Source organism: Oncorhynchus mykiss, chromosome 5 (genome assembly GCF_057628025.1).
Source record: "Oncorhynchus mykiss isolate SJ-2025 chromosome 5, ASM5762802v1, whole genome shotgun sequence".
Lineage (NCBI taxonomy): Eukaryota > Metazoa > Chordata > Actinopteri > Salmoniformes > Salmonidae > Oncorhynchus > Oncorhynchus mykiss.
In genome coordinates, this window is record NC_143026.1 from 90,992,624 (window position 1) to 91,020,607 (window position 27,984).

Here is a 27,984-nt window from a genome sequence, read left to right on the forward strand (position 1 = left end):
ATTGCAGTACTGGTTCAGTGCAAGCTGGGTAGGGCTCCATGTATGTATAGTATATAGCTGGGTAGGGCTCCATGTATGTATAGTATATAGCTGGGTAGGGCTCCATGTATGTATAGTATATAGCTGGGTAGGGCTCCATGTATGTAGAGTATATAGCTGGGTAGGGCTCCATGTATGTATAGTATATAGCTAGGTATTTGACCTCAGACGGTTGGTTGGTTGGTTGGTTAACTGCTTGTTCTGAGGCTGTGGAGACTTTTGTACGTTCCTTTGTTCTAATTAATTATGCTTTCTTTTGTCATTCTCATATCCTGGCACCCTTAAGGGGAATTTCACCCTGGGGGGAATATGGGCCTGTTTTCATCATGTCCGAGGCATTTCTAGGACAGTGAGATGTGTTTCACACATAATGGCCCAGGAGGAAGGCAGGTCTGGGCTTCGCTCGCTGAATTATACACCCTATGACGGCTTCCGGTGGATTGATGAGGATTTTCCTGCGTGTAGATATGGTTTTCCTTTGTTCGATAGAGCCTTTGGATGTCTTTCATCAAAGTTTCTATCAGCGGATTCATTGCTAAATATACAAGCAGACACATTGTGTTCAGTCTCTGAAAGACTACAACTTGAGGTGGGCGGTGCTTTGTGCTCTGGCCCCGTCCCTCTCCCAAGTCAGGCTTTCTTTTAAAAAAGGAGGCGAACACTAACAACACAATCCTTTGGGCAAAACTGAAAGAACTGACCGGACGCAATGGCTTCAAGTGACGCCTCTCATCAACACAAATTTGGCGATGGAGCACTTTTTTTTATGTTCTATTAGCTACTCGGTGACTTTCCAACGGAATATAGCAAAGAGAATTTGAAACAAAGAGTTGGATTTAGCTAATGTTAGAAGCTCAGCTACAGTCGATGCTGTAGAGGGCAGATGACAAATATGGTGCCTAGCTAAGTAAGTTATTTTTCCTGCAAGCCACCTACCTGCCTAGCTATCTAGCTAACTTTAGTTTATCTACTGAAACCCATATTGTGTATTGCTAACATACTACTGTGTTACAGTGGGGGAGAAATCTAATTATTTTTCTGTTTGCTAACTTAGCTACGTAGCTAGCTAGGTAGCTAGCTAAGTTAGCTAAACAACTACCGGTATCCATATCTATGACTAAAAATCTTTAGTATCTCGATTGTAAAACCTGTTCTCTTTTTAGTAGATATGGATATTAAACAGCGAGCTACAATGTTACAACCAGCCACCAAATGCTAGGTTTCCCAGCAAACTAGATGGCTAGCTAGTTAGCCTGGCGCCTGCTAACTTGTTATGCGCCACGCCACACATTTGTCACTTGTTAGCAAACGTGTAAGATCAGCAACTGTAAATTATTTTTCACGAGCTAGCTATGTAACATAACTGACGAGGGTTGACGTTGGTAATGATTATGATCGTGGATGCATTTCAGTCTCACAAAATTATAGGCATGACGCAAGATGGGATTCCAAACAGATGTAAATAACATGTATATCAAGCTAGCTAGCTAGCTACATTTACTAGCAACCAGTGACAAGAAACAATAATACAACAATTTAGTGTTGTAAATCTCTGAAACTGAAGCTGGTTTTATTGCACAACTATTTGCCTAAGCATGCTTAATAGACATGGCTGTAGGTAGATACTGTCTGCCTACCTACATAGGTACATTTGTACAGTCTGGTCACTGTGCAAAGCTTGAGGGTTATGCCACATTTCTTTCTATTAGGCTAAATATTGTTGTAAATGTAATCTCTGTGCCTGTGCACATGTATGCATGTTCATCTAGTCTACTATAATGTTGATGTTATGCTGGCACAGTTCAACTGTCGTTCACAAAGTACAATAGAGTATAATTTATTATCTTATTTTTGTCTAACAGACAATACAGTGTGGCGCCTGGCTTCATTCTTGATTTCTAGTTGAGTCTAGATACAGAAACAGAATTCCTTTGCCTGCGTGGGTCATTGTAGCGGAATTGTATCCCGTGAACTGTATCTTTCTCTCTCTCTCTCTCTGTATCTCTCTCTCTCTTTCTATCTCTCTCTCTCTCTCTCTGTATCTCTCTCTTTCTCTCGGGATTAGACATTATGCTAGATTTCAAGCAGATGACTCGGGAATGGCAGTTAGATCATGATAACACTCCTTCCACAGCTTTACAAGTCAAAGTCCCTGAACTTTACTGATCATACTGTGTTGTCTTACTGTATGTTTCTTTGTGAATGGCAATTTCATCATGACCACCAGTTCTATTAGCTACAGGTTGGTACATCAGATAATGTGATTTAACCAAAGATTTGTGGTATATATTACTGGGAGTTACAGGATATGTACTGCTTGGTGTAGCACATCGAATTTTCGACCAACTTTAGCGATGAGGTCTTCGCCCTCAATTTGGGGAGACCGGACTCTCAAAATGTCAGTGTCCAGTTGCAGGGGTTCAGTTTGAATGTAGAAAATGCTCCGTTCTTAAAATATAGATTTATTTTATCCGTTAAGGAATCCAACGATGTGTACTCCAGCTGACCAAGAACAGAGCGGAATGTCTTGCTCTTCATTGTAATCAGAGGGCTGATATAAATACGATGCATGCCAGTCTCTCTTGGCTATGAGTTGAGGAGAGACTGACTGCATCACTTCTGATGTTTATAAGAAATATTAATGTGTTGAAAATCCCAAATTATTTGCATAGTCAACATACACACAGCTCTGACACACACACTTACCCCACCAGACATGCACCAGGGGTCTTTTCACAGTCCCCAAATCCAGAAAAATTCAAGAAAGCGTACAGTATTATATGGAGCCATTGTTGAATGGAACTCTGTTCCATCTCATATTGCTCAAATAAACAGCAAATCTGGTTTCAAAAAACGTCTCTCCCCTATTTGACATAGTTTGTATGTATTGTGTGTATGTATTGATATATAGGCTATGTGTGCCTTTTAAAAACTATTTATGGAACATTTCGGGGATTTTTATTTTCAGCTCATGAAACATGAGACAAATACTTTACATGTTGCGTTTATATTTTTGTTCAATATAGAACTGAATCGACTGGGGAAAATCGTTGTGAACGGTCATCCAACTCGGAGACTCAGGCATCTTTCTAGAGCTCCTCTTGTCAAATTATCTTTACTCAAAACCATGTAGATGTAGGTCTTTCGTTGAGTTTGAAAAGTCATGCATGCTATATGAATAAGTAGCCTAATATTTACTTTAGTGATTAGTAGAATGTACTTTATCCCGTTCCGTTTGCTTCCGTTGAAGAAAAGTTTTTCAACAGAATCAGCGGAATGAATACACAGTTCACTTTTCAAAACAGCACGATCATTTTGCTCGTTGTATTTATAATTCCTTCTCACAACTTTCTAAGCGCTCTCCACCTATCACCTTTCCCTTCGCTTGTGGACTTCAGTGCACAACACATCAGCTGTCTGTGACCAGGCAAAAAAACACTTTCCAAGCCAAACCCTCATAACGTGACTGCTATTACTGCTACACACAGCCTACATCGTTGTCACATCATAGTCAACATAGCTACTAGAACTAACGCGTTAGTAAACCCGCTACCAATCACACAGCACAGTATACAGTCAGAAAGCAGTTTAGCAGTTACACCAGTGGGCCCCGGTGGCAATAAATGTATGAAATTCAGTGAGGAGGATGTTCCTCCCCTTTCACCTCTAAGGAGACTACACTGACCCAAACATACACACAATCAGTTGTCTGCTTGTGTTGAACATTGAGAGGATTCTACTGTTGATACTTTGATCCAAAGACAAAACAAAACATTACAATTGACAGGGATTGACTGATATAACAAACAGAATAACAATGGCTGTGATTTTGTTCAACTTTTGGGGAATTTAGTAAAAAATAAATAATAGTTAAAACTTTTGTCTACAAATGATAACCTTTCAGATGTCACAGATTAGCATTTTTCATATTCTAAGTATAAAAATATGGAAATAATCTACTTTTTTTTTTTGTCTGGCCTAATTTTAATTAACAGGAAATGGAGTAATGCAAACATATCTGTTTGGCTTGTTTTATGTTCAGACAAAACAACTAAAACACTCTTTTGAGATCTGAGGTAAATAAGTAGATTTAATATATGAGTCTATCGTGACATTAATTCAACAACCTAATCAACAGGGAAACAGCCTCACTGAGAAGGAAAGCTGGAGATCCCCTCTATCAAGCATATCAAGACTGAGGTATGTCCTGCAAGGAAGAGACAGGAGTTTGTCATTCCATATCTGGGGGGGTTATATCAGGGTGTGACTATAAGATAGAAAGTCTCCTGGGTAGTTAATCAACACACTACACAGAGGTTAGGAGGAAGTTCTTGACAAAGAACATTCCAGACTAAAGTCATTTCTGGGAAACGCTTGTTGAATAAATAAAACATTTCCATCCCCCGTTTCCAATACGGTCTATGGTGCGGACACTAATATAACCTCTGACCCCTTCTCTCAGTGAAGGACAGATATTTTTTTTTGTAATAAATATGTACAGTGGGGAGAACAAGTATTTGATACACTGCCTATTTTGCAGGTTTTCCTACTTACAAAGCATGTAGAGGTCTGTCATTTTTATCATAGGTACACTTCAACTGTGAGAGACGGAATCTAAAACAAAAATCCAGAAAATCACATTGTATGATTTTCAAATAATTAATTTGCATTGTATCTGGAGCATCAGCATTTGTGAGTTAGATTACAGTCTCAAAATGGCCAGAAACAAATAACTTTCTTCTGAAACTTGTCAGTCTATTATTGTTCTGAGAAATGAAGGCTATTCCATGTGAGAAATTGCCAAGATACTGAAGATCTCGAACAACCCTGTGTACTAATCCTTTCACAGAACAGTGCAAACTGGCCCTGACCAGTATAGAAAGAGGAATGAGGCCCCGGTACACAACTGAGCAAGAGGACAAGTACATTAGTGTCTAGTTTGAGAAACAGACGCCTCACAAATCCTCAACTGGCAGCTTCATTAAGTAGTACCCGCAAAACACCAGTCTCAACGTCAACAGTGAAGAGGTGACTCCGGGATGCTGGCCTTCTAGACAGAGTTCCTCTGTCAAGTGTCTGTGTTCTTTTGCCCATCTTAATATTTTATTTTTATAGGCCAGTCTGAGATGTGGCTTTTTCTTTGCAACTCTGCTTTGGCCATCGACAGGTGAGGATGGGATCTTGTTCTCTTCCCTCCTCCTCTTCAGCAGATCTGTGGGTGTCAACTTTACAGTAACTGTTGGCGAAGGTGAGAAAAGGAGTTTAGTGAGTGACAATAACGCAAGCGAAACATTACATCCAAGATGGATACATATATATCTCTATATACTGTATATCTCTCTCTATATATATATATTTATATATCCTTCTCACAACTATATATATATTTATATCTCTATATCTGACCGCCAACTTCCACATTTTTGACTGGTTAACCATTAACTTAGCTAGCTACTAGCTAACTCATAACAAATTCAATTGAAACACTAAATTCTTAGCTAGGTATGTAGCTTCAACAAGCTAATTAATGAGTAACGTTAGCGGCGGGTTAAGCTAATTAATGAGTAACGTTAGCGCCGGGTTAAGCTAATTAATGAGTAACATTAGCGCCGGGTTAAGCTAATTAATGAGTAACGTTAGCGGCGGGTTAAGCTAATTAATGAGTAACATTAGCGCCGGGTTAAGCTAATTAATGAGTAACATTAGCGGCAGGTAAAGCTAATTAATGAGTAACGTTAGCGCCGGGTTAAGCTAATTAATGAGAAACGTTAGCGCCGGGTTAAGCTAATTAATGAGTAACGTTAGCGCCGGGTTAAGCTAATTAATGAGTAACGTTAGCGCCGGGTTAAGCTAATTAATGAGTAATGTTAGTGCCGGGTTAAGCTAATTAATGAGTAACATTAGCGGCAGGTAAAGCTAATTAATGAGTAACGTTAGCGCCGGGTTAAGCTAATTAATGAGAAACGTTAGCGCCGGGTTAAGCTAATTTATGAGTAACGTTAGCGCCGGGTTAAGCTAATTAATGAGTAACGTTAGCGCCGGGTTAAGCTAATTAATGAGTAACGTTAGCTCCGGGTTAAGCTAATTAATGAGAAACGTTAGCGCCGGGTTAAGCTAATTCATGAGTAACGTTAGCGCCGGGTTAAGCTAATTAATGAGTAACGTTAGCCGCGGGTTAAGCTAATTAATGAGTAACGTTAGCGCCGGGTTAAGCTAATTAATGAGGACCATGTGAATACTTTTAATGACTGCTAATGAAGAGATAGCATATTTTTTGATTTCATGAGTTTTTACGATATATCCATTTTTGACTTGTGGGTGCAGTTAGCTCAGGGGATGCAAACTTTAATTCGGGCCCTCATTCCAGCAATGGAGAACATCCCCCCCGCGCCACGGCTACATCTATGGGCACAAGCACTGTTCATGACACAAACTGTTCACACCCCTATTGTTGGTTGGTGGAGAGAATTTTGCAGGTTTAAAGCTTATTTCCTGCAATTTGACATATTTTGTCATGGGCTGCAAAGAAAATGTTGCAGTTTTAAAGCAAATTTTCTTGCAGTTCTATACATGCGTAATGTGTATTCATGTGCTATTTGAGTGAGAGAGAAAAAAATTACAACAATATCTATGGGCTAAAAAACCTAAATAAACATAAGCTGAAATGGGCTAGTTGATCTGGATATTTCAGGCAAGTTATAAATAGCTCTCTAATGTATGCAATGACTAACATGAAAGAAGAACTGATGATGCAATACCCAATGCATTCTACTATTACAACTTTCATAAGTAAGTTTAAAGCTGGATTGAGCTCAAAAAATATATACAGTACAAGTCAAAAGTTTGGACCCACCTACTCATTCAAGGTTTTTTCTTTATTTTTTACTATTTTCTACATTGTAGAATAATAGTGAAGACATCAAAACTATGAAATAACACATATGGAATCATATAGTAACCAAAAAAAGTGTTAAACAAAACAAAATATATTTTATATTTGAGATTCTTCAAATAGCCACCCTTTGCCTTGATGACAGCTTTGCACACTCTTGGCATTCTCTCAACCAGCTTCATGAGGTAGTCACCTGGAATGCATTTCAATTAACAGGTGTGCCTTGTTAAAAGTCAATTTGTGGAATTTCTTTCCTTCTTAATGCGTTTCAGCCAATCAGTTGTGTTGTAACAAGGTAGGGGTGGTATACAGAAGATAGCCCTATTTGGTAAAAGACAAAGTCCATATTATGGCAAGAACAGCTCAAATAAGCAAAGAGAAACAACAGTCCATCATTACTTTAAGACATGAAGCTCAGTCAATCCGGAACATTTCAAGAACTTTGAAAGTTATTTCAAGTGCAGTTGCAAAAACCATCAAGCGCTATGATGAAACTGGCTCTGATGAGGACCGCCAAAAGAAAAGAAGACCCAGAGTTACCTCTGCCGCAGAGGATAAATGCATTAGAGTTAACTGCACCTCAGATTGCAGCCCAAATAAATGCTTCACAGAGTTCAAGTAACAGACGCATCTCAACATCAACTGTTCAGAGGAGACTGTGTGAATCTTTCCTTCATGGTTGAATTTCTGCAAAGAACCCACTACTATAGGACACCAATAAAAGAAGAGACTTGCTTGGGCCAAGAAATACGAGCAACGGACATTAGACCGGTAGGAAATCTGTCCTTTGGTCTGATGAGTCCAAATGTGAGATTTTTGGTTCCAACCACCGTGTTTTTGAGACACAGAGTAGGTGAACGGATGATCTCTGCATGTGTGGTTCCCACCGTGAAGCATAGAGGAGGAGGTGTGATGGTGCTTTGCTGCTGACACTGTCTGTGATTTATTTAGAATTCAAGGCACCCTTAACCAGCATGGCTACCACAGAATTCTGCAGCAATATGCCATCCCATCTGGTTTGCGCTTAGTGGGACTATAATTTGTTTTTTAACAGGACAATGACTCATAACACACCTCCAGGCTGTGTAAGGGCTTTTTGACCAATGAGAGTGATGGAGTGCTGCGTCAGATGACCTGGCCTCCACAATCATCCGACCTCAACCCAACTAAGATGGTTTGGGATGAGTTGGACCGCAGAGTGAAGGAAAAGCAGCCAAATGCTCAGCATATGTGGGAACTCCTTCAAGACTGTTGGAAAAGCATTACTCATGAAGCTGGTTGAGAGAATGCCAAGAGTGTGCAAAGCTTTCAAGGCAAAGGGTGGCTGCTTTGAAGAATCTCAAATAACATATTTTGATTTGTTTTACACTTTTTTGGTTACTACATGATTACATATGTGTGATTTCATAGTTTTGATGTCTTCGCTATTAGTCTGCAACGTAGAAAATAGTAAAAAATAAAGAAAAACCCTTGAATGAGTAGGTGTGTCCAAACTTTTGACTATTACTGTATATATATAATAATAATAAATATATATATTTTTTTTGGTGGGGGGGGGTGGACACACGGACAGATGATGAAACTCTGGGTTTCCACAACCAATTCATTTCTGTACAAAACCGTCTCAGGGAAGCTCATTTGCGTGCTCATCGTCCTCACCAGGGTCTTGACCTGACTGCCGATCAGCATCTTAACCGACTTCAGTGGGCAAATGCTCACCTTCCTGGCCTGCTGGACAAGTGTGCTTTTCACTGATGAATCCCAGTTTCAATTGTACTGGGAATATGGCAGACAGTGTGAATGGTGTCGTGTGGGTGAGTGGATTTGCTGATGTCAACATTGTGAACAGACTGCTCCATGGGGAATGGTGGGGTTATGGTATGGGTAAGCATAACCTACGGACAACAAACACAATTGCATTTTATCGATGGCACAGAGATACCGTGACACGATCCTGAGGCCCATTGTCGTGCAATTCATCCACCGACATCCTCATGTTTCAGCATGATAATGCACAATGCCATGTCGCAAGGATCTGTACACAATTCCTGGAAGCTTAAAATGTCCCAGTTCTTCCATGCCTTGCATACTCGCAGTCACACATTAAACATGTTTGGGATGCTCTGGATCATCGTGTACAACAGTGTGCTACAGTTCCCGCCAATATCCAGCAACTTTGCACATCAATTGAAGAGGAGTGGGACAACATTCCACAGGCAACAATCAACAACCGGATGTGGCGCTGCATGAGGCAAATGTTGGTCACACCAGATACTGACTGGTTTTCTGATATACATCCCTACTTATTTTTTTTTACTATCAATCTGTGACCAACAGATGCATATCTGTATATTCCCAGGCATTTGAAATCTATAGAATAGGCCCTAATGAATTTATTTCAAGTGTCTGATTTACTCATTTGAACCGTAACTCTATAAAATCTTTGAAATTGTTGCATGTTGCGTTTATATTTTTGCTCAGTGTAGATGGAATTAGGTATAGCTGCCTGTTTGACAAAACATTCGTCAATTGTTTTTGTCGACCCGACCTCCTCGCTGGTTGAGTAGGGTTGTTTAGTAAAATCTTAGGATCCATGGTTCCACTATAAATTATACCGTATAGCGCAAATGAAATATTTAGACTAGCTAGCTACATAGTTCTCAGAAGCGTTTTCTAGGAGGGGCCGTTTCGACAGAACACCGGAAATAAGTGACACGTTCCATACATTTCGTTGGAAAAAAATAGCCAACGAATCTATGTTCCGGCTATAAGCGGTCATTCTGCGACATTTCCTATTGCTCCTCTGTACCAAGAGGCAAATTTAAAGCGGATATTTATCTGAGGAAGGCGATACAGTGGGTAAGTATACTCATAACACTATAGAAATGCAAACAATTACGGTAAATAACCACAACAGTGTTTATACTAATAGTTAGCAACACTAACTTAATATCACTTCAGGTAAACAGAAATCGTTCCGCCATTTTCTGTTTGCTAAAATTCTAACAGTTTGCCTAATTTAAGTTTATGTGACAGAACAAGCACTAAGTGTACAGAATCATCGCACCATCTAAACCGCTGTGAAATATGTATCCAAAAACATTGTATTTTCAGCTTTTTGAAGCTGGTGTACAAAACCTAAAGTAGAAGAGTAAAACAAAAATTAAAGGGACACTTCGGGACTTTGGCCATTAAGGCCTTTATCTACTTCCCTAATGTCAGATGAATTTATGGTTACCACTTTTGTGTCTGCATCCAGTATGAAGGAAGCTAGTTAACAACTACCTTCAAACAGCAAACGGAATCCATGGTTCATCTTATGAGGAAGTAGATAAAGGGCTTTATTGTCAAAATCCCGAAGAATCTCTAAGAACGGGGAAGCATAGAACAGATATACCGCTTCCTAAACTTGCGTTCAATGACTGACAGATCTATAACACACTTCTATGTGTATTTTATTGGGTCGTCCAAAAAGTGACATTAAATCTTTAAACCAGAGTATAGGCGTGCCTACTGCGTTACTCCTTGGTCCAAGGACATTGTGTTATTTTCAGAGGTAGATTAGCTCTGGCAAAATACAATGACTCCATCTAAACGTAAATCGATTCTCAATTGTGATACGGTTCTAGAAACATGAAGCCCTTTACTTTCATATCACATCAAAATAATTTCACAAATGCTAAATATACACTTACTGTACACTGTTTTAACAGGCTTAAACGAATTAAACAAATCAAGTCTAATCTTTAACACAGTTGCAGCTGACAGTTTTTATTACATATTTCTGGCATCTTTTCATTACACACAGGAGCATTCTAGATAACTAATTAGCACAGGAGCATTCTAGATAACTAATTAGCACAGGAGCATTCTAGAGAGCTAATTAGCACAGGAGCATTCTAGAGAGCTAATTAGCACAGGAGCATTCTAGAGAGCTAATTAGCACAGGAGCATTCTAGAGAGCTAATTAGCACAGGAGCATTCTAGAGAGCTAATTAGCACAGGAGCATTCTAGAGAGCTAATTAGCACAGGTGGTTGCCTCTGTCTTCTGCCTGTCTTCTGTATACACGCTGTAACGTGGAGATATGGTGTCGTAATTTAACCTTGGTTTTAGGAAAAAAAAAATCTTGCTGATATGAAAGATGTGTGTGTGTGTGTCTCTCTCTCTCTTTCTCTCTCTTCTCTCTCTCTCACACACACATATATGTTTCCAAAACTGTACCTCAAGCAATGTGTGTTAACATTCAGACCGAGCGTTGGGGCTGTTAACAGAACTCGGGAAGAAGATGCCTTCATCATAGGCACTATGAATGGGGTGAACTTTATCTAGGGAAAGGCTGTATGGACACGCCTGGTGCCAATTACCTAACTTAACAACAAGCCTGAGGAGGCTGAAAAGATTTGGCGTGGGCCCTCAGATCCTCAAAGTTCTACAGCTGCACCATTGAGAGCATCTTGACTGGCTGCATCATCGTTTGGTATAGCAACTGCTCTGCATCCAACCGCAAGGCACTTCCTGCCATCCAGGACCTCTATACCAGGCGGTGTCACAGGAAGGCCTTACAAATGGTCAGACTCCAGCCAGCCAAGTCATAGACTGTTCTCTCTGCTACCACCTGGCAAGTGGTACCCCTACCTTTTTTTTTGTAAGGTTTCTGTGACCATCTGTTGCGAATCTGTATTCCCAGTCATTTGAAATCCACAGATTAGGGCCTAATGATTTCCACAACCAATTTATTTCAAATTGACTGATTTCCTCATATGAATTGTAAAATCTTAGAAATTGATGCATGTTGCGTTTTTTTATATTTTTGTTCAGTTCTAAATTGATCCGTTTCTTATCGATCATGATTTCCAAAATCAAATTGTATTGGTCACATACACATTTAGCAGATGTTATTGGTCACATACACATTTAGCAGATGTTATTGGTCGCACACACATTTAGCAGATGTTATTGGTCGCACACACATTTAGCAGATGTTATTGGTCCATACACATTTAGCAGATGTTATTGGTCACATATACACATTCAGCAGATGTTATTGGTCGCACACACATTTAGCAGATGTTATTGGTCGCATACACATTTAGCAGATGTTATTGGTCACATACACATTTAGCAGATGTTATTGGTCCATACACATTTAGCAGATGTTATTGGTCCATACACACGGTTAGCAGATGTTATTGGTCGCATACACATTTAGCAGATGTTATTGGTCCATACACACGGTTAGCAGATGTTATTGGTCGCACACACATTTAGCAGATGTTATTGGTCGCATACACATTTAGCAGATGTTATTGGTCGCACACACATTTAGCAGATGTTATTGGTCGCACACACATTTAGCAGATGTTATTGGTCGCACACACATTTAGCAGATGTTATTGGTCGCATACACATTTAGCAGATGTTATTGGTCGCACACACATTTAGCAGATGTTATTGGTCGCACACACGGTTAGCAGATGTTTTTGGTCACATACACATTTAGCAGATGTTATTGGTCGCGCACACATTTAGCAGATGTTATTGGTCGCATACACACGGTTAGCAGATGTTATTGGTCGCATACACATTTAGCAGATGTTATTGGTCGCATACACACGGTTAGCAGATGTTATTGGTCGCATACACATTTAGCAGATGTTATTGGTCGCATACACACATTTAGCAGATGTTATTGGTCGCACACACATTTAGCAGATGTTATTGGTCGCACACACATTTAGCAGATGTTATTGGTCGCATACACATTTAGCAGATGTTATTGGTCGCATACACACGGTTAGCAGATGTTATTGGTCGCATACACGGTTAGCAGATGTTATTGGTCGCATACACATTTAGCAGATGTTATTGGTCGCATACACACGGTTAGCAGATGTTATTGGTCGCATACACATTTAGCAGATGTTATTGGTCGCATACACACGGTTAGCAGATGTTATTGTGGGTGTAGCAAAATGCTTGTGTTTCTAGCTCCAAAAGTCAACTAATATCTAACAATTCACAACAAACGCATGAATCTAAAAAGTCAAAGAATGTAATTAAGAACGAGCAATGTCGGTGTGTGTGTGTGTGGGGGATGATTTATAGACAGTATGTGGATTGAATATGTAGCAAATCTGGAAAAACACATAGAATAGTATATGGACAGCAAACATTAAGTAGAATGAGCTAGAATACAGTATATACATATGAAGTGGCTAAAACAATATGTCAACATGATTAAAGTTGACCAGTGTTCCATGTCTGTAAATAAGACGGCAGCGTTTAAGGTTCAGGATTGAGTAACCGGTTGATAGCCGGCTAATGACAGGGACTAAAGTTCACGGCAAGGTACTGGGCGGACTATTTAACAGTCTGATGGCCTTGAGATAGAAGCTGTTTTTCAGTCTCTCTGTCCCAGCATTGATGCACCTGTACTTACCTTGCCTTCTGTATGGTGGTGGGATGAACGGGCTGTGGCTCGGGTAGCAGGGGTCCTTGATCTTCTTGGCCTTCCTGTGACACCGGGCGCTGTAGTTGTTCTGGAGGGCAGGCAGTGTGCCCCTGGTGACTCGTTGGGCAGGCCGCACCAATGTGTCGGGCTGTATCACTGCCTGGTACGACAACTGCACCGTTCACAACCGCAGGGCTCTCCAGAGGGTGGTGCGGCCTGCCCAACGAGTCACCAGGGGCACATCAAATCCCTTTTTATATGTCATGTTTTGTACACTGTATGTTGCCCTAAGAGTTGTGTGAGGTTTGTAGAATCTTATTCAAAATGATTTACTTCTGTAATGGCTGCCAACGATGTCTCCGCCAAGTATAAACTCTGGGGTATAAAGACACACAATCAAGACATCTCCATCTAAAATCTGTAATTTCTTTACCTTTGAAAATGTGGAGTAGGTTGTGTAGATCGGTAGGAAAAACATCTAATTTCATCTATTTTTGTTATTTAAATTGATGGCAGTAAAATGGGAAAGGGGGATACCTAGTCAGTTGTACAACTGAAGTGTATCTTCCACATTTAACCCAACCCCTCTGAATCAGAGAGGTGCAAGAGGTGTGTATACTTTCACCAGGCACTGCTTATTGTGTCCGTCCTCTGTGTTTCCCGTAGCTCTAGTAAAAAAGGAGACGGGGCCTTCTGCTGCAGTGATGGAACAGCCAGGCCGTGATCCAGAGGAGAACAACACCACTGCCCAAGTGGAGAGCAGTGAGAGAGGCTCTACAGAGAAAGATGCTCAGGTAGAGCAGAGAACCGCAGATATAGATACTCCTGCAGAGCAGAGCAACCAGAACCAGGATTCCTCTTTACCCCCAAATACATCAAGTGGTCAGGGGAGCCAGAACTTGGAGGCTCTTGATACCGAAGGTGAGAAAAGTGGAATGTTTCTCCCCCAAACAATGGTACCATCTAATTCCCTGATTCTGTCTTATTGCAAGTCTTGACATTAACACTTGTCCTCTTTCCAGGCCAAGTTTTTAAAAATGTTTGGCACAAAAAATATAGATTTCAGTTTTCCAAATGCATATGTAAAAAAAGAAAATTACACTTCACAATCTCAAGGAATTTCTACGATCAGCGAGGCCAACATTGGAATCATATTTAAATACATTTAAAATAATATCCTACATGACAAAGTGATGTGATATGCATATTGGCTACGGCCTCATGTCCAAACCAGTGATGCACAAAACATTAAGAACATCTTTCTAGTATTGATACACTGATTGAAGTGGATTTAACTAGTGACATCAATAAGGGATCAAAGCCTTCACCTGGTCAGTCTGTCATGAAAAGAGCAGGTGTTCCTAATGATTCACCTGGTCAGTCTGTCATGAAAAGAGCAGGTGTTCCTAATGATTCACCTGGTCAGTCTGTCATGGACAGAGCAGGTGTTCCTAATGATTCACCTGGTCAGTCTGTCATGAAAAGAGCAGGTGTTCCTAATGATTCACCTGGTCAGTCTGTCATGAAAAGAGCAGGTGTTCCTAATGATTCACCTGGTCAGTCTGTCATGGACAGAGCAGGTGTTCCTAATGATTCACCTGGTCAGTCTGTCATGAAAAGAGCAGGTGTTCCTAATGATTCACCTAGTCAGTCTGTCATGGACAGAGCAGGTGTTCCTAATGATTCACCTGGTCAGTCTGTCATGAAAAGAGCAGGTGTTCCTAATGATTCACCTGGTCAGTCTGTCATGAAAAGAGCAGGTGTTCTTAATGTTTTTTTTACACTGTGTATATCTATAGTTTTTGTCAAATTTGCTCCAGCTCAGTTCATTTGGTTAGGAATCATTATTGCTGTCCTTGGTTAGGAATCATTATTGCTGTCCTTGGTTAGGAATCATTATTGCTGTCCTTGGTTAGGAATCATTATTGCTGTCCTTGGTTAGGAATCATTATTGCTGTCCTTGGTTAGGAATCATTGTTGCTGTCCTTGGTTAGGAATCATTGTTGCTGTCCTTGGTTAGGAATCATTATTGCTGTCCTTGGTTAGGAATCATTATTGCTGTCCTTGGTTAGGTATCATTATTGCTGTCCTTGGTTAGGAATCATTATTGCTGTCCTTGGTTAGGAATCATTATTGCTGTCCTTGGTTAGGGACAGCAATATTGAAACTCTGATTTTCAAGCAATTTTAAGTCAGGACTGAGACCAGAACACTCACAACCTACTGGAAAGCCATTCTGGTGTGTCCTTGGCAATATACACTGCTCAAAAAAATAAAGGGAACACTTAAACAACACAATGTAACTCCAAGTCAATCACACTTCTGTGAAATCAAACTGTCCACTTAGGAAGCAACACTGATTGACAATAAATTGCACATGCTGTTGTGAAAATGGAATAGACAACAGGTGGAAATTATAGGTGTAACAGTACAAATTTAAACCGTCCCCTCGCCCATACCCGGGCGCGAACTAGGGACCTTCTGCACACATCAACAGTCACCCTCGAAGCATCGTTACCCATCGCGCCACAAAAGCCGCGGCCCTTGCAGAGCAAGGGGAACTACTACTTCAAGGTCTCAGAGCAAGTGACGTCACTGATTGAAACGCTATTTAGCGCCCACGCTAACTAAGCTAGCCGTTTCACATCTGTTACACTCACCCCCCTTTTGACCTTCCTCCTTTTTCCGCAGCAACCAGTAATCCGGGTCAACAGCATCAATGTAACAGTATAATTTTAGACCGTCCCCTCGCCCATACCCGGGCGCGAACCAGGGACCTTCTGCACACATCAACAGTCACCCTCGAAGCATCGTTACCCATCGCTCCACAAAAGCCGCGGCCCTTGCAGAGCAAGGGGAACTACTACTTCAAGGTCTCAGAGCAAGTGACGTCACTGATTGAAACGTTATTTAGCGCCCACGCTAACTAAGCTAGCCGTTTCACATCTGTTACATAGGCAATTAGCAAGACACCCCCAATAAAGGAGTGGTTCTGCAGGTGGGGACCACAGACCATTTCTCAGTTCCTATGCTTCCTGGCTGATGTTTTGGTCACTTTTGAATGCTGGCGGTGCTTTCACTCTAGTGGTAGCATGAGACGGAGTCTACAACCCACACAAGTGGCTCAGGTAGTGCAGCTCATCCAGGATGGCACATCAATGCGAGCTGTGGCAAGAAGGTTTGCTGTGTCTGTCAGCGTAGTGTCCAGAGCATGGAGGCGCTACCAGGAGACAGGCCAGTACATCAGGAGACGTGGAGGAGGCCGTAGGAGGGCAACAACCCAGCAGCAGGACCGCTACCTCCGCCTTTGTGCAAGGAGTAGCAGGAGGAGCACTGCCAGAGCACTGCAAAATGACCTCCAGCAGGCCACAAATGTGCATGTGTCTGCTCAAACTGTTTCTGACCATTTGAGCAGACTCCATGAGGGTGGTATGAGGGCCCGACGTCCACAGGTGGGGGTTGTGCTTACAGCCCAACACCGTGCAGGACGTTTTTCATTTGCCAGAGAACACCAAGATTGGCAAATTCGCCACTGGCGCCCTGTGCTCTTCACAGATGAAAGCAGGTTCACACTGAGCACATGTGACAGTCTGGAGACGCCGTGGAGAACGTTCTGCTGCCTGCAACATCCTCCAGCATGACCGGTTTGGCGGAGGGTCAGTTATGGTGTGGGGTGGCATTTCTTTGGGGGGCCGCACAGCCCTCCATGTGCTCGCCAGAGGTAGCCTGACTGCCATTAGGTACCGAGATGAGATCCTCAGACCCCTTGTGAGACCATATGCTGGTGCGGTTGGCCCTGGGTTCCTCCTAATGCAAGACAATGCTAGACCTCATGTGGATGGAGTGTGTCAGCAGTTCCTGCAAGAGGAAGGCATTGCTGCTATGGACTGGCCCGCCCGTTCCCCAGACCTGAATCCAATTGAGCACATCTGGGACATCATGTCTCGCTCCATCCACCAACGCCACGTTGCACCACAGACTGTCCAGGAGTTGGCGGATGCTTTAGTCCACGTCTGGGAGGAGATCCCTCAGGAGACCATCCGCCACCTCATCAGGAGCATGCCCAGGCGTTGTAGGGAGGTCATACAGGCACGTGGAGGCCACACACACTACTGAGCCTCATTATGACTTGTTTTAAGGACATGACATCAAAGTTGGATCAGCCTGTAGTGTGGTTCTCCAAATCCAGACCTCCATGGGTTGATACATTTGATTTCCATTGATCATTTTTGTGATTTTGTTGTCAGCACATTCAACTATGTAAAGAGAAAATGATTTAATAAGAATATTTCATTCATTCAGATCTAGGATGTGTTATTTTAGTGTTCCCTTTATTTTTTTGAGCAGTGTATTTAGTTTAATTCTAAACCTGGGATAGTTTTAGTTTTCAGAAGACTGAGGTGGGTTTTTCTCTTAACGTTTTACCTGGGCTTTGTTCCTTTCATATTTCTTCTGATCCTGACAAACTCCCCAGTCCCTGCTGGTGACAAGCATACCCATAACATGATGCTGCCATCACAATACTTGAACATGCAGAGGGTTTTACTCTGTTGTATTGGATTTGACCCAATCTAGTTTGTAATTTAGGCCAAAAAGTAAATGTCATCTGAATGTATTCAACTGAAGTGTATCTTCCACATTTAACCCAACCCCTCTGAATCAGAGAGGTGCAAGAGGTGTGTATACTTTCACCAGGCACTGCTTATTGTGTTCGTCCTCTGTGTTTCCCGTAGCTCTAGTAAAAAAGGAGACGGGGCCTTCTGCTGCAGTGATGGAACAGCCAGGTCGTGATCCAGAGGAGAACAACACCACTGCCCAAGTGGAGAGCAGTGAGAGAGGCTCTACAGAGAAAGATGCTCAGGTAGAGCAGACAACCGCAGATATAGATACTCCTGCAGAGCAGAGCAACCAGAACCAGGATTCCTCTTTACCCCCAAATACATCAAGTGGTCAGGGGAGCCAGAACTTGGGGGATCTTGATACCGAAGGTGAGAAAAGTGGAATGTTTCTCCCCCAAACAATGGTACCATCTAATTCCCTGATTCTGTCTTATTGCAAGTCTTGACATTAACACTTGTCCTCTTTCCAGGCCAAGTTTTTAAAAATGTTTGGCACAAAAAATATAGATTTCAGTTTTCCAAATGCATATGTAAAAAAAGAAAATTACACTTCACAATCTCAAGGAATTTCTACGATCAGCGAGGCCAACATTGGAATCATATTTAAATACATTTAAAATAATATCCTACATGACAAAGTGATGTGATATGCATATTGGCTACGGCCTCATGTCCAAACCAGTGATGCACAAAACATTAAGAACATCTTTCTAGTATTGATACACTGATTGAAGTGGATTTAACTAGTGACATCAATAAGGGATCAAAGCCTTCACCTGGTCAGTCTGTCATGAAAAGAGCAGGTGTTCCTAATGATTCACCTGGTCAGTCTGTCATGAAAAGAGCAGGTGTTCCTAATGATTCACCTGGTCAGTCTGTCATGGACAGAGCAGGTGTTCCTAATGATTCACCTGGTCAGTCTGTCATGAAAAGAGCAGGTGTTCCTAATGATTCACCTGGTCAGTCTGTCATGAAAAGAGCAGGTGTTCCTAATGATTCACCTGGTCAGTCTGTCATGGACAGAGCAGGTGTTCCTAATGATTCACCTGGTCAGTCTGTCATGAAAAGAGCAGGTGTTCCTAATGATTCACCTAGTCAGTCTGTCATGGACAGAGCAGGTGTTCCTAATGATTCACCTGGTCAGTCTGTCATGAAAAGAGCAGGTGTTCCTAATGATTCACCTGGTCAGTCTGTCATGAAAAGAGCAGGTGTTCTTAATGTTTTTTTTACACTGTGTATATCTATAGTTTTTGTCAAATTTGCTCCAGCTCAGTTCATTTGGTTAGGAATCATTATTGCTGTCCTTGGTTAGGAATCATTATTGCTGTCCTTGGTTAGGAATCATTATTGCTGTCCTTGGTTAGGAATCATTATTGCTGTCCTTGGTTAGGAATCATTATTGCTGTCCTTGGTTAGGAATCATTGTTGCTGTCCTTGGTTAGGAATCATTGTTGCTGTCCTTGGTTAGGAATCATTATTGCTGTCCTTGGTTAGGAATCATTATTGCTGTCCTTGGTTAGGTATCATTATTGCTGTCCTTGGTTAGGAATCATTATTGCTGTCCTTGGTTAGGAATCATTATTGCTGTCCTTGGTTAGGGACAGCAATATTGAAACTCTGATTTTCAAGCAATTTTAAGTCAGGACTGAGACCAGAACACTCACAACCTACTGGAAAGCCATTCTGGTGTGTCCTTGGCAATATACACTGCTCAAAAAAATAAAGGGAACACTTAAACAACACAATGTAACTCCAAGTCAATCACACTTCTGTGAAATCAAACTGTCCACTTAGGAAGCAACACTGATTGACAATAAATTGCACATGCTGTTGTGAAAATGGAATAGACAACAGGTGGAAATTATAGGTGTAACAGTACAAATTTAAACCGTCCCCTCGCCCATACCCGGGCGCGAACTAGGGACCTTCTGCACACATCAACAGTCACCCTCGAAGCATCGTTACCCATCGCGCCACAAAAGCCGCGGCCCTTGCAGAGCAAGGGGAACTACTACTTCAAGGTCTCAGAGCAAGTGACGTCACTGATTGAAACGCTATTTAGCGCCCACGCTAACTAAGCTAGCCGTTTCACATCTGTTACACTCACCCCCCTTTTGACCTTCCTCCTTTTTCCGCAGCAACCAGTAATCCGGGTCAACAGCATCAATGTAACAGTATAATTTTAGACCGTCCCCTCGCCCATACCCGGGCGCGAACCAGGGACCTTCTGCACACATCAACAGTCACCCTCGAAGCATCGTTACCCATCGCTCCACAAAAGCCGCGGCCCTTGCAGAGCAAGGGGAACTACTACTTCAAGGTCTCAGAGCAAGTGACGTCACTGATTGAAACGTTATTTAGCGCCCACGCTAACTAAGCTAGCCGTTTCACATCTGTTACATAGGCAATTAGCAAGACACCCCCAATAAAGGAGTGGTTCTGCAGGTGGGGACCACAGACCATTTCTCAGTTCCTATGCTTCCTGGCTGATGTTTTGGTCACTTTTGAATGCTGGCGGTGCTTTCACTCTAGTGGTAGCATGAGACGGAGTCTACAACCCACACAAGTGGCTCAGGTAGTGCAGCTCATCCAGGATGGCACATCAATGCGAGCTGTGGCAAGAAGGTTTGCTGTGTCTGTCAGCGTAGTGTCCAGAGCATGGAGGCGCTACCAGGAGACAGGCCAGTACATCAGGAGACGTGGAGGAGGCCGTAGGAGGGCAACAACCCAGCAGCAGGACCGCTACCTCCGCCTTTGTGCAAGGAGTAGCAGGAGGAGCACTGCCAGAGCACTGCAAAATGACCTCCAGCAGGCCACAAATGTGCATGTGTCTGCTCAAACTGTTTCTGACCATTTGAGCAGACTCCATGAGGGTGGTATGAGGGCCCGACGTCCACAGGTGGGGGTTGTGCTTACAGCCCAACACCGTGCAGGACGTTTTTCATTTGCCAGAGAACACCAAGATTGGCAAATTCGCCACTGGCGCCCTGTGCTCTTCACAGATGAAAGCAGGTTCACACTGAGCACATGTGACAGTCTGGAGACGCCGTGGAGAACGTTCTGCTGCCTGCAACATCCTCCAGCATGACCGGTTTGGCGGAGGGTCAGTTATGGTGTGGGGTGGCATTTCTTTGGGGGGCCGCACAGCCCTCCATGTGCTCGCCAGAGGTAGCCTGACTGCCATTAGGTACCGAGATGAGATCCTCAGACCCCTTGTGAGACCATATGCTGGTGCGGTTGGCCCTGGGTTCCTCCTAATGCAAGACAATGCTAGACCTCATGTGGATGGAGTGTGTCAGCAGTTCCTGCAAGAGGAAGGCATTGCTGCTATGGACTGGCCCGCCCGTTCCCCAGACCTGAATCCAATTGAGCACATCTGGGACATCATGTCTCGCTCCATCCACCAACGCCACGTTGCACCACAGACTGTCCAGGAGTTGGCGGATGCTTTAGTCCACGTCTGGGAGGAGATCCCTCAGGAGACCATCCGCCACCTCATCAGGAGCATGCCCAGGCGTTGTAGGGAGGTCATACAGGCACGTGGAGGCCACACACACTACTGAGCCTCATTATGACTTGTTTTAAGGACATGACATCAAAGTTGGATCAGCCTGTAGTGTGGTTCTCCAAATCCAGACCTCCATGGGTTGATACATTTGATTTCCATTGATCATTTTTGTGATTTTGTTGTCAGCACATTCAACTATGTAAAGAGAAAATGATTTAATAAGAATATTTCATTCATTCAGATCTAGGATGTGTTATTTTAGTGTTCCCTTTATTTTTTTGAGCAGTGTATTTAGTTTAATTCTAAACCTGGGATAGTTTTAGTTTTCAGAAGACTGAGGTGGGTTTTTCTCTTAACGTTTTACCTGGGCTTTGTTCCTTTCATATTTCTTCTGATCCTGACAAACTCCCCAGTCCCTGCTGGTGACAAGCATACCCATAACATGATGCTGCCATCACAATACTTGAACATGCAGAGGGTTTTACTCTGTTGTATTGGATTTGACCCAATCTAGTTTGTAATTTAGGCCAAAAAGTAAATGTCATCTGAATGTATTCAACTGAAGTGTATCTTCCACATTTAACCCAACCCCTCTGAATCAGAGAGGTGCAAGAGGTGTGTATACTTTCACCAGGCACTGCTTATTGTGTTCGTCCTCTGTGTTTCCCGTAGCTCTAGTAAAAAAGGAGACGGGGCCTTCTGCTGCAGTGATGGAACAGCCAGGTCGTGATCCAGAGGAGAACAACACCACTGCCCAAGTGGAGAGCAGTGAGAGAGGCTCTACAGAGAAAGATGCTCAGGTAGAGCAGACAACCGCAGATATAGATACTCCTGCAGAGCAGAGCAACCAGAACCAGGATTCCTCTTTACCCCCAAATACATCAAGTGGTCAGGGGAGCCAGAACTTGGGGGATCTTGATACCGAAGGTGAGAAAAGTGGAATGTTTCTCCCCCAAACAATGGTACCATCTAATTCCCTGATTCTGTCTTATTGCAAGTCTTGACATTAACACTTGTCCTCTTTCCAGGCCAAGTTTTTAAAAATGTTGGACCCAAAAAATATAGATTTCAGTTTTCCAAATGGTTATGTAAAAAAAGAAAATGACACTTCACAATCTCAAGGAATTTCTACGATCAGCGAGGCCAACATTGGAATCCTATTTAAATACATTTAAAATAATATCCTACATGACAAAGTGTATGTGATATGCATATTGGCTACGGCCTCATGTCCAAAACCAGTGATGCACAAAACATTAAGAACATCTTCCTAGTATTGATACACTGATTGAAGTGGATTTAACTAGTGACATCAATAAGGGATCAAAGCCTTCACCTGGTCAGTCTGTCATGAAAAGAGCAGGTGTTCCTAATGATTCACCTGGTCAGTCTGTCATGAAAAGAGCAGGTGTTCCTAATGATTCACCTGGTCAGTCTGTCATGAAAAGAGCAGGTGTTCCTAATGATTCACCTGGTCAGTCTGTCATGAAAAGAGCAGGTGTTCCTAATGATTCACCTGGTCAGTCTGTCATGAAAAGAGCAGGTGTTCCTAATGATTCACCTGGTCAGTCTGTCATGAAAAGAGCAGGTGTTCTTAATGATTCACCTGGTCAGTCTGTCATGAAAAAAGCAGGTGTTCTTAATGATTCACCTGGTCAGTCTGTCATGAAAAGAGCAGGTGTTCCTAATGATTCACCTGGTCAGTCTGTCATGAAAAGAGCAGGTGTTCCTAATGATTCACCTGGTCAGTCTGTCATGAAAAGAGCAAGTGTTCCTAATGATTCACCTGGTCAGTCTGTCATGAAAAGAGCAGGTGTTCCTAATGATTCACCTGGTCAGTCTGTCATGAAAAGAGCAAGTGTTCCTAATGATTCACCTGGTCAGTCTGTCATGAAAAGAGCAGGTGTTCTTAATGATTCACCTGGTCAGTCTGCCATGGAAAGAGCAGGTGTTCCTAATGATTCACCTGGTCAGTCTGTCATGAAAAGAGCAGGTGTTCCTAATGATTCACCTGGTCAGTCTGTCATGAAAAGAGCAGGTGTTCCTAATGATTCACCTGGTCAGTCTGTCATGAAAAGAGCAGGTGTTCTTAATGATTCACCTGGTCAGTCTGTCATGAAAAGAGCAGGTGTTCTTAATGATTCACCTGGTCAGTCTGTCATGAAAAGAGCAGGTGTTCCTAATGATTCACCTGGTCAGTCTGTCATGGACAGAGCAGGTGTTCCTAATGATTCACCTGGTCAGTCTGTCATGAAAAGAGCAAGTGTTCCTAATGATTCACCTGGTCAGTCTGTCATGAAAAGAGCAGGTGTTCTTAATGATTCACCTGGTCAGTCTGTCATGGAAAGAGCAGGTGTTCCTAATGATTCACCTGGTCAGTCTGTCATGAAAAGAGCAGGTGTTCTTAATGTTTTTTTTACACTGTGTATATCCATAGTTTTTGTCATATTTGCTCCAGCTCAGTTCATTTGGTTAGGAATCATTGTTGCTGTCCTTGGTTAGGAATCATTGTTGCTGTCCTTGGTTAGGAATCATTGTTGCTGTCCTTGGTTAGGAATCATTATTGCTGTCCTTGGTTAGGAATCATTGTTGCTGTCCTTGGTTAGGAATCATTATTGCTGTCCTTGGTTAGGAATCATTATTGCTGTCCTTGGTTAGGAATCATTATTGTTGTCCTTGGTTAGGAATCATTATTGCTGTCCTTGGTTAGGAATCATTATTGCTGTCCTTGGTTAGGACAGCAATATTAAAACAATGATTTTCAAGCAATTTTAAGTCAGGACTGAGACCAGAACACTCACAACCTACTGGAAAGCCATTCTGGTGTGTCCTTGGCAATATACACTGCTCAAAAAAATAAAGGGAACACTTAAACAACACAATGTAACTCCAAGTCAATCACACTTCTGTGAAATCAAACTGTCCACTTAGGAAGCAACACTGATTGACAATAAATTTCACATGCTGTTGTGCAAATGGAATAGACAACAGGTGGAAATTATAGGCAATTAGCAAGACACCCCCAATAAAGGAGTGGTTCTGCAGGTGGGGACCACAGACCACTTCTCAGTTCCTATGCTTCCTGGCTGATGTTTTGGTCACTTTTGAATGCTGGCGGTGCTTTCACTCTAGTGGTAGCATGAGACGGAGTCTACAACCCACACAAGTGGCTCAGGTAGTGCAGCTCATCCAGGATGGCACATCAATGCGAGCTGTGGCAAGAAGGTTTGCTGTGTCTGTCAGCGTAGTGTCCAGACCATGGAGGCGCTACCAGGAGACAGGCCAGTACATCAGGAGACGTGGAGGAGGCCGTAGGAGGGCAACAACCCAGCAGCAGGACCGCTACCTCCGCCTTTGTGCAAGGAGTAGCAGGAGGAGCACTGCCAGAGCACTGCAAAATGACCTCCAGCAGGCCACAAATGTGCATGTGTCTGCTCAAACTGTTTCTGACCATTTGAGCAGACTCCATGAAGGTGGTATGAGGGCCCGACGTCCACAGGTGGGGGTTGTGCTTACAGCCCAACACCGTGCAGGACGTTTTTCATTTGCCAGAGAACACCAAGATTGGCAAATTCGCCACTGGCGCCCTGTGCTCTTCACAGATGAAAGCAGGTTCACACTGAGCACATGTGACAGACGTGACAGTCTGGAGACGCCGTGGAGAACGTTCTGCTGCCTGCAACATCCTCCAGCATGACCGGTTTGGCGGAGGGTCAGTTATGGTGTGGGGTGGCATTTCTTTGGGGGGCCGCACAGCCCTCCATGTGCTCGCCAGAGGTAGCCTGACTGCCATTAGGTACCGAGATGAGATCCTCAGACCCCTTGTGAGACCATATGCTGGTGCGGTTGGCCCTGGGTTCCTCCTAATGCAAGACAATGCTAGACCTCATGTGGCTGGAGTGTGTCAGCAGTTCCTGCAAGAGGAAGGCATTGCTGCTATGGACTGGGCCGCCCGTTCCCCAGACCTGAATCCAATTGAGCACATCTGGGACATCATGTCTCGCTCCATCCACCAACGCCACGTTGCACCACAGACTGTCCTGGAGTTGGCGGATGCTTTAGTCCAGGTCTGGGAGGAGATCCCTCAGGAGACCGTCCGCCACCTCATCAGGAGCATGCCCAGGCGTTGTAGGGAGGTCATACAGGCACGTGGAGGCCACACACACTACTTAGCCTCATTTTGACTTGTTTTAAGGACATGACATCAAAGTTGGATCAGCCTGTAGTGTGGTTCTCCACTTTAATTTTGAGTGTGACTCCAAATCCAGACCTCCATGGGTTGATAAATTAGATTTCCATTGATCATTTTTGTGTGATTTTGTTGTCAGCACATTCAACTATGTAAAGAGAAAATGATTTAATAAGAATATTTCATTCATTCAGATCTAGGATGTGTTTTTTTAGTGTTCCCTTTATTTTTTTGAGCAGTGTATTTAGTTTAATTCTAAACCTGGGATAGTTGTAGTTTTCAGAAGACTGAGGTGGGTTTTTCTCTTAAAGTTTTACCTGGGCTTTGTTCCTTTCATATTTCTTCTGATCCTGACAAACTCCCCAGTCCCTGCTGGTGACAAGCATACCCATAACATGATGCTGCCATCACAATACTTGAACATGCAGAGGGTTTTACTCTGTTGTATTGGATTTGACCCAATCTAGTTTGTAATTTAGGCCAAAAAGTAAATGTCATCTGAATGTATTCAACTGAAGTGTATCTTCCACATTTAACCCAACCCCTCTGAATCAGAGAGGTGCAAGAGGTGTGTATACTTTCACCAGGCACTGCTTATTGTGTCCGTCCTCTGTGTTTCCTGTAGCTCTAGTAAAAAAGGAGACGGGGCCTTCTGCTGCAGTGATGGAACAGCCAGGCCGTGATCCAGAGGAGAACAACACCACTGCCCAAGTGGAGAGCAGTGAGAGAGGCTCTGAAGAGGAAGATAAGGATGGAGCTGTAGAGTCCCAGAGTCCACTCCTCTTCACAGACCAGAGGGCTACTAAAGAACGTGAATACCACTGCCACTTCCTTTCTGTTTTCATTGGTTAGTAGACACTAGGTAGTCTCTGACTGATTTGATGTGGCACTTGCAATTCAAGGAAATAGGCTATAGTGTTTTAAAAAATATATGTATTCTCCCTCATGACTAATTCTAAACTATTCTTTTTCTACAGGTTATGCGACAATTCCGATGCTCGCTGGCCTTGTAGTGTTGCTGCTGGCTGTGGCTATGAGCTTCATCCCTAAGTCTCTCCCTGAGAACACAGTGTTCAACCGAACAGAGACCTTCCACAGAGCGTTGAAGAAGGTGGAGGTGGCTTTCCCTGGGCAGCGCTCTGAGCTGTGGAGGAGGAGCAGGATCCACCTGGAGAGGCACCTCCAGACGGCCCGGCCAACGGAGCCAGTCAGCCTGATGCTGACAGCAGGCCGCAGGGGGGAGAAGACGCTGCATTGCCTTGCCCTGCAGCTAGCCTCCGCCTTCTCCTCTGCCTTCAACACCTCGTCCATCCTCCACATCGACGGGGCCAGCTACGCTGGCCAGGACAGCGACCAGGTCAAGCTGGACATCGACACCCAGCTGGGGGAAGCCTTCGAGGGGGACCAGCCCGTAGCCGTCATCCACCGCTTCGAGGAGCTGCCCCCAGGTTCCACGATCATATTCTACCGCTACTGTGACCACGAGAACGCAGCCTACAAAGAGGCCTTGCTCATCTTCACCGTGCTGCTGGGGGGTGAGGAGGAGCTGCCGGCCAGCCTGGGACTGAGTGCCGTGGAGGAGATGGTGGATGACCACCTGCAGGACAAGTTCCTCTTCTCTGACCAGCCGGCCGCCTTTGACTTGATGGACCTGGACAAGTTTAGTGGTCTGTGGAGCCGCATCTCCCACCTGGTTCTGCCAGTGGCAGCAGAGGAGAGGATAGAGCAGAGGGGCTGTGTCACAGTTCCATAGGGAGTTGAGCAGGAAGACTGGCACCCAAACAAACCTTCTAATACTCCAATCAATCAACTATATGAAACTTTCATCATCATCAGTTGTGATGTTTTAATGGTCACAGCGCACAGGGACGTGAATAGAACAGCAATGGTTGACCACTTGCCACTTTATAAGTTTATAAGTCTACTACAAAAGGCAGAGACAAGAAGGAGAAAAGAAAACACACCCAGAGAGACATTGCAGTAATGTAGTAATTAGTGATCAGGGAGACACTGCAGGGTGTGTATTGTATGTACAGCATGAATGAGATTGGGTTAATAATGAAGGATGTGATTATTATGAGTCTGTTTACTCTCATATTTTAATGATCCTATCTATATATGTCTATCGAGGTGTGTGTGTGTGTGTGTGTGTGTTTTGATGTAACCAGGGGTTTACTTTGTCAAGATTACCCAGATTGCCTCACCTGTCAAGGACTTTGGCGAGAACAATGTGCCTTAAATGGAAATAATAAAATATGGGGAATGTGTGTATTGTGTTCTTCGTA

At 43.2% G+C, this 27,984-nt stretch overlaps 1 protein-coding gene across 5 annotated transcripts; it reads left to right on the plus strand.

Moving 5' to 3' along the window:
* The first annotated feature begins 5 nt into the window (after nt 1-5).
* LOC110524846 (torsin-1A-interacting protein 2) lies at nt 6-27,966 on the plus strand. Of its 5 annotated transcripts, none has more exons than XM_090236398.1 (6): nt 6-4,239; nt 14,051-14,305; nt 18,117-18,371; nt 22,183-22,437; nt 26,325-26,546; nt 26,677-27,966. In XM_090236398.1, the coding sequence occupies exons 2-6, from the start codon at nt 14,089-14,091 to the stop codon at nt 27,450-27,452; spliced, it is 1,725 nt and encodes a 574-aa protein (XP_090092524.1). In that variant the 5' UTR covers nt 6-4,239; nt 14,051-14,088; the 3' UTR covers nt 27,453-27,966. The 5 variants fall into 5 exon arrangements, with proteins under 5 accessions (XP_090092524.1, XP_090092525.1, XP_090092523.1 ...); XM_090236399.1 differs by lacking the exon at nt 6-4,239 and adding an exon at nt 9,469-9,790 and having other exon boundaries at nt 26,325-26,510; XM_090236397.1 differs by lacking the exon at nt 6-4,239 and adding an exon at nt 9,472-9,790.
* The last annotated feature ends 18 nt before the right edge of the window (nt 27,967-27,984 follow it).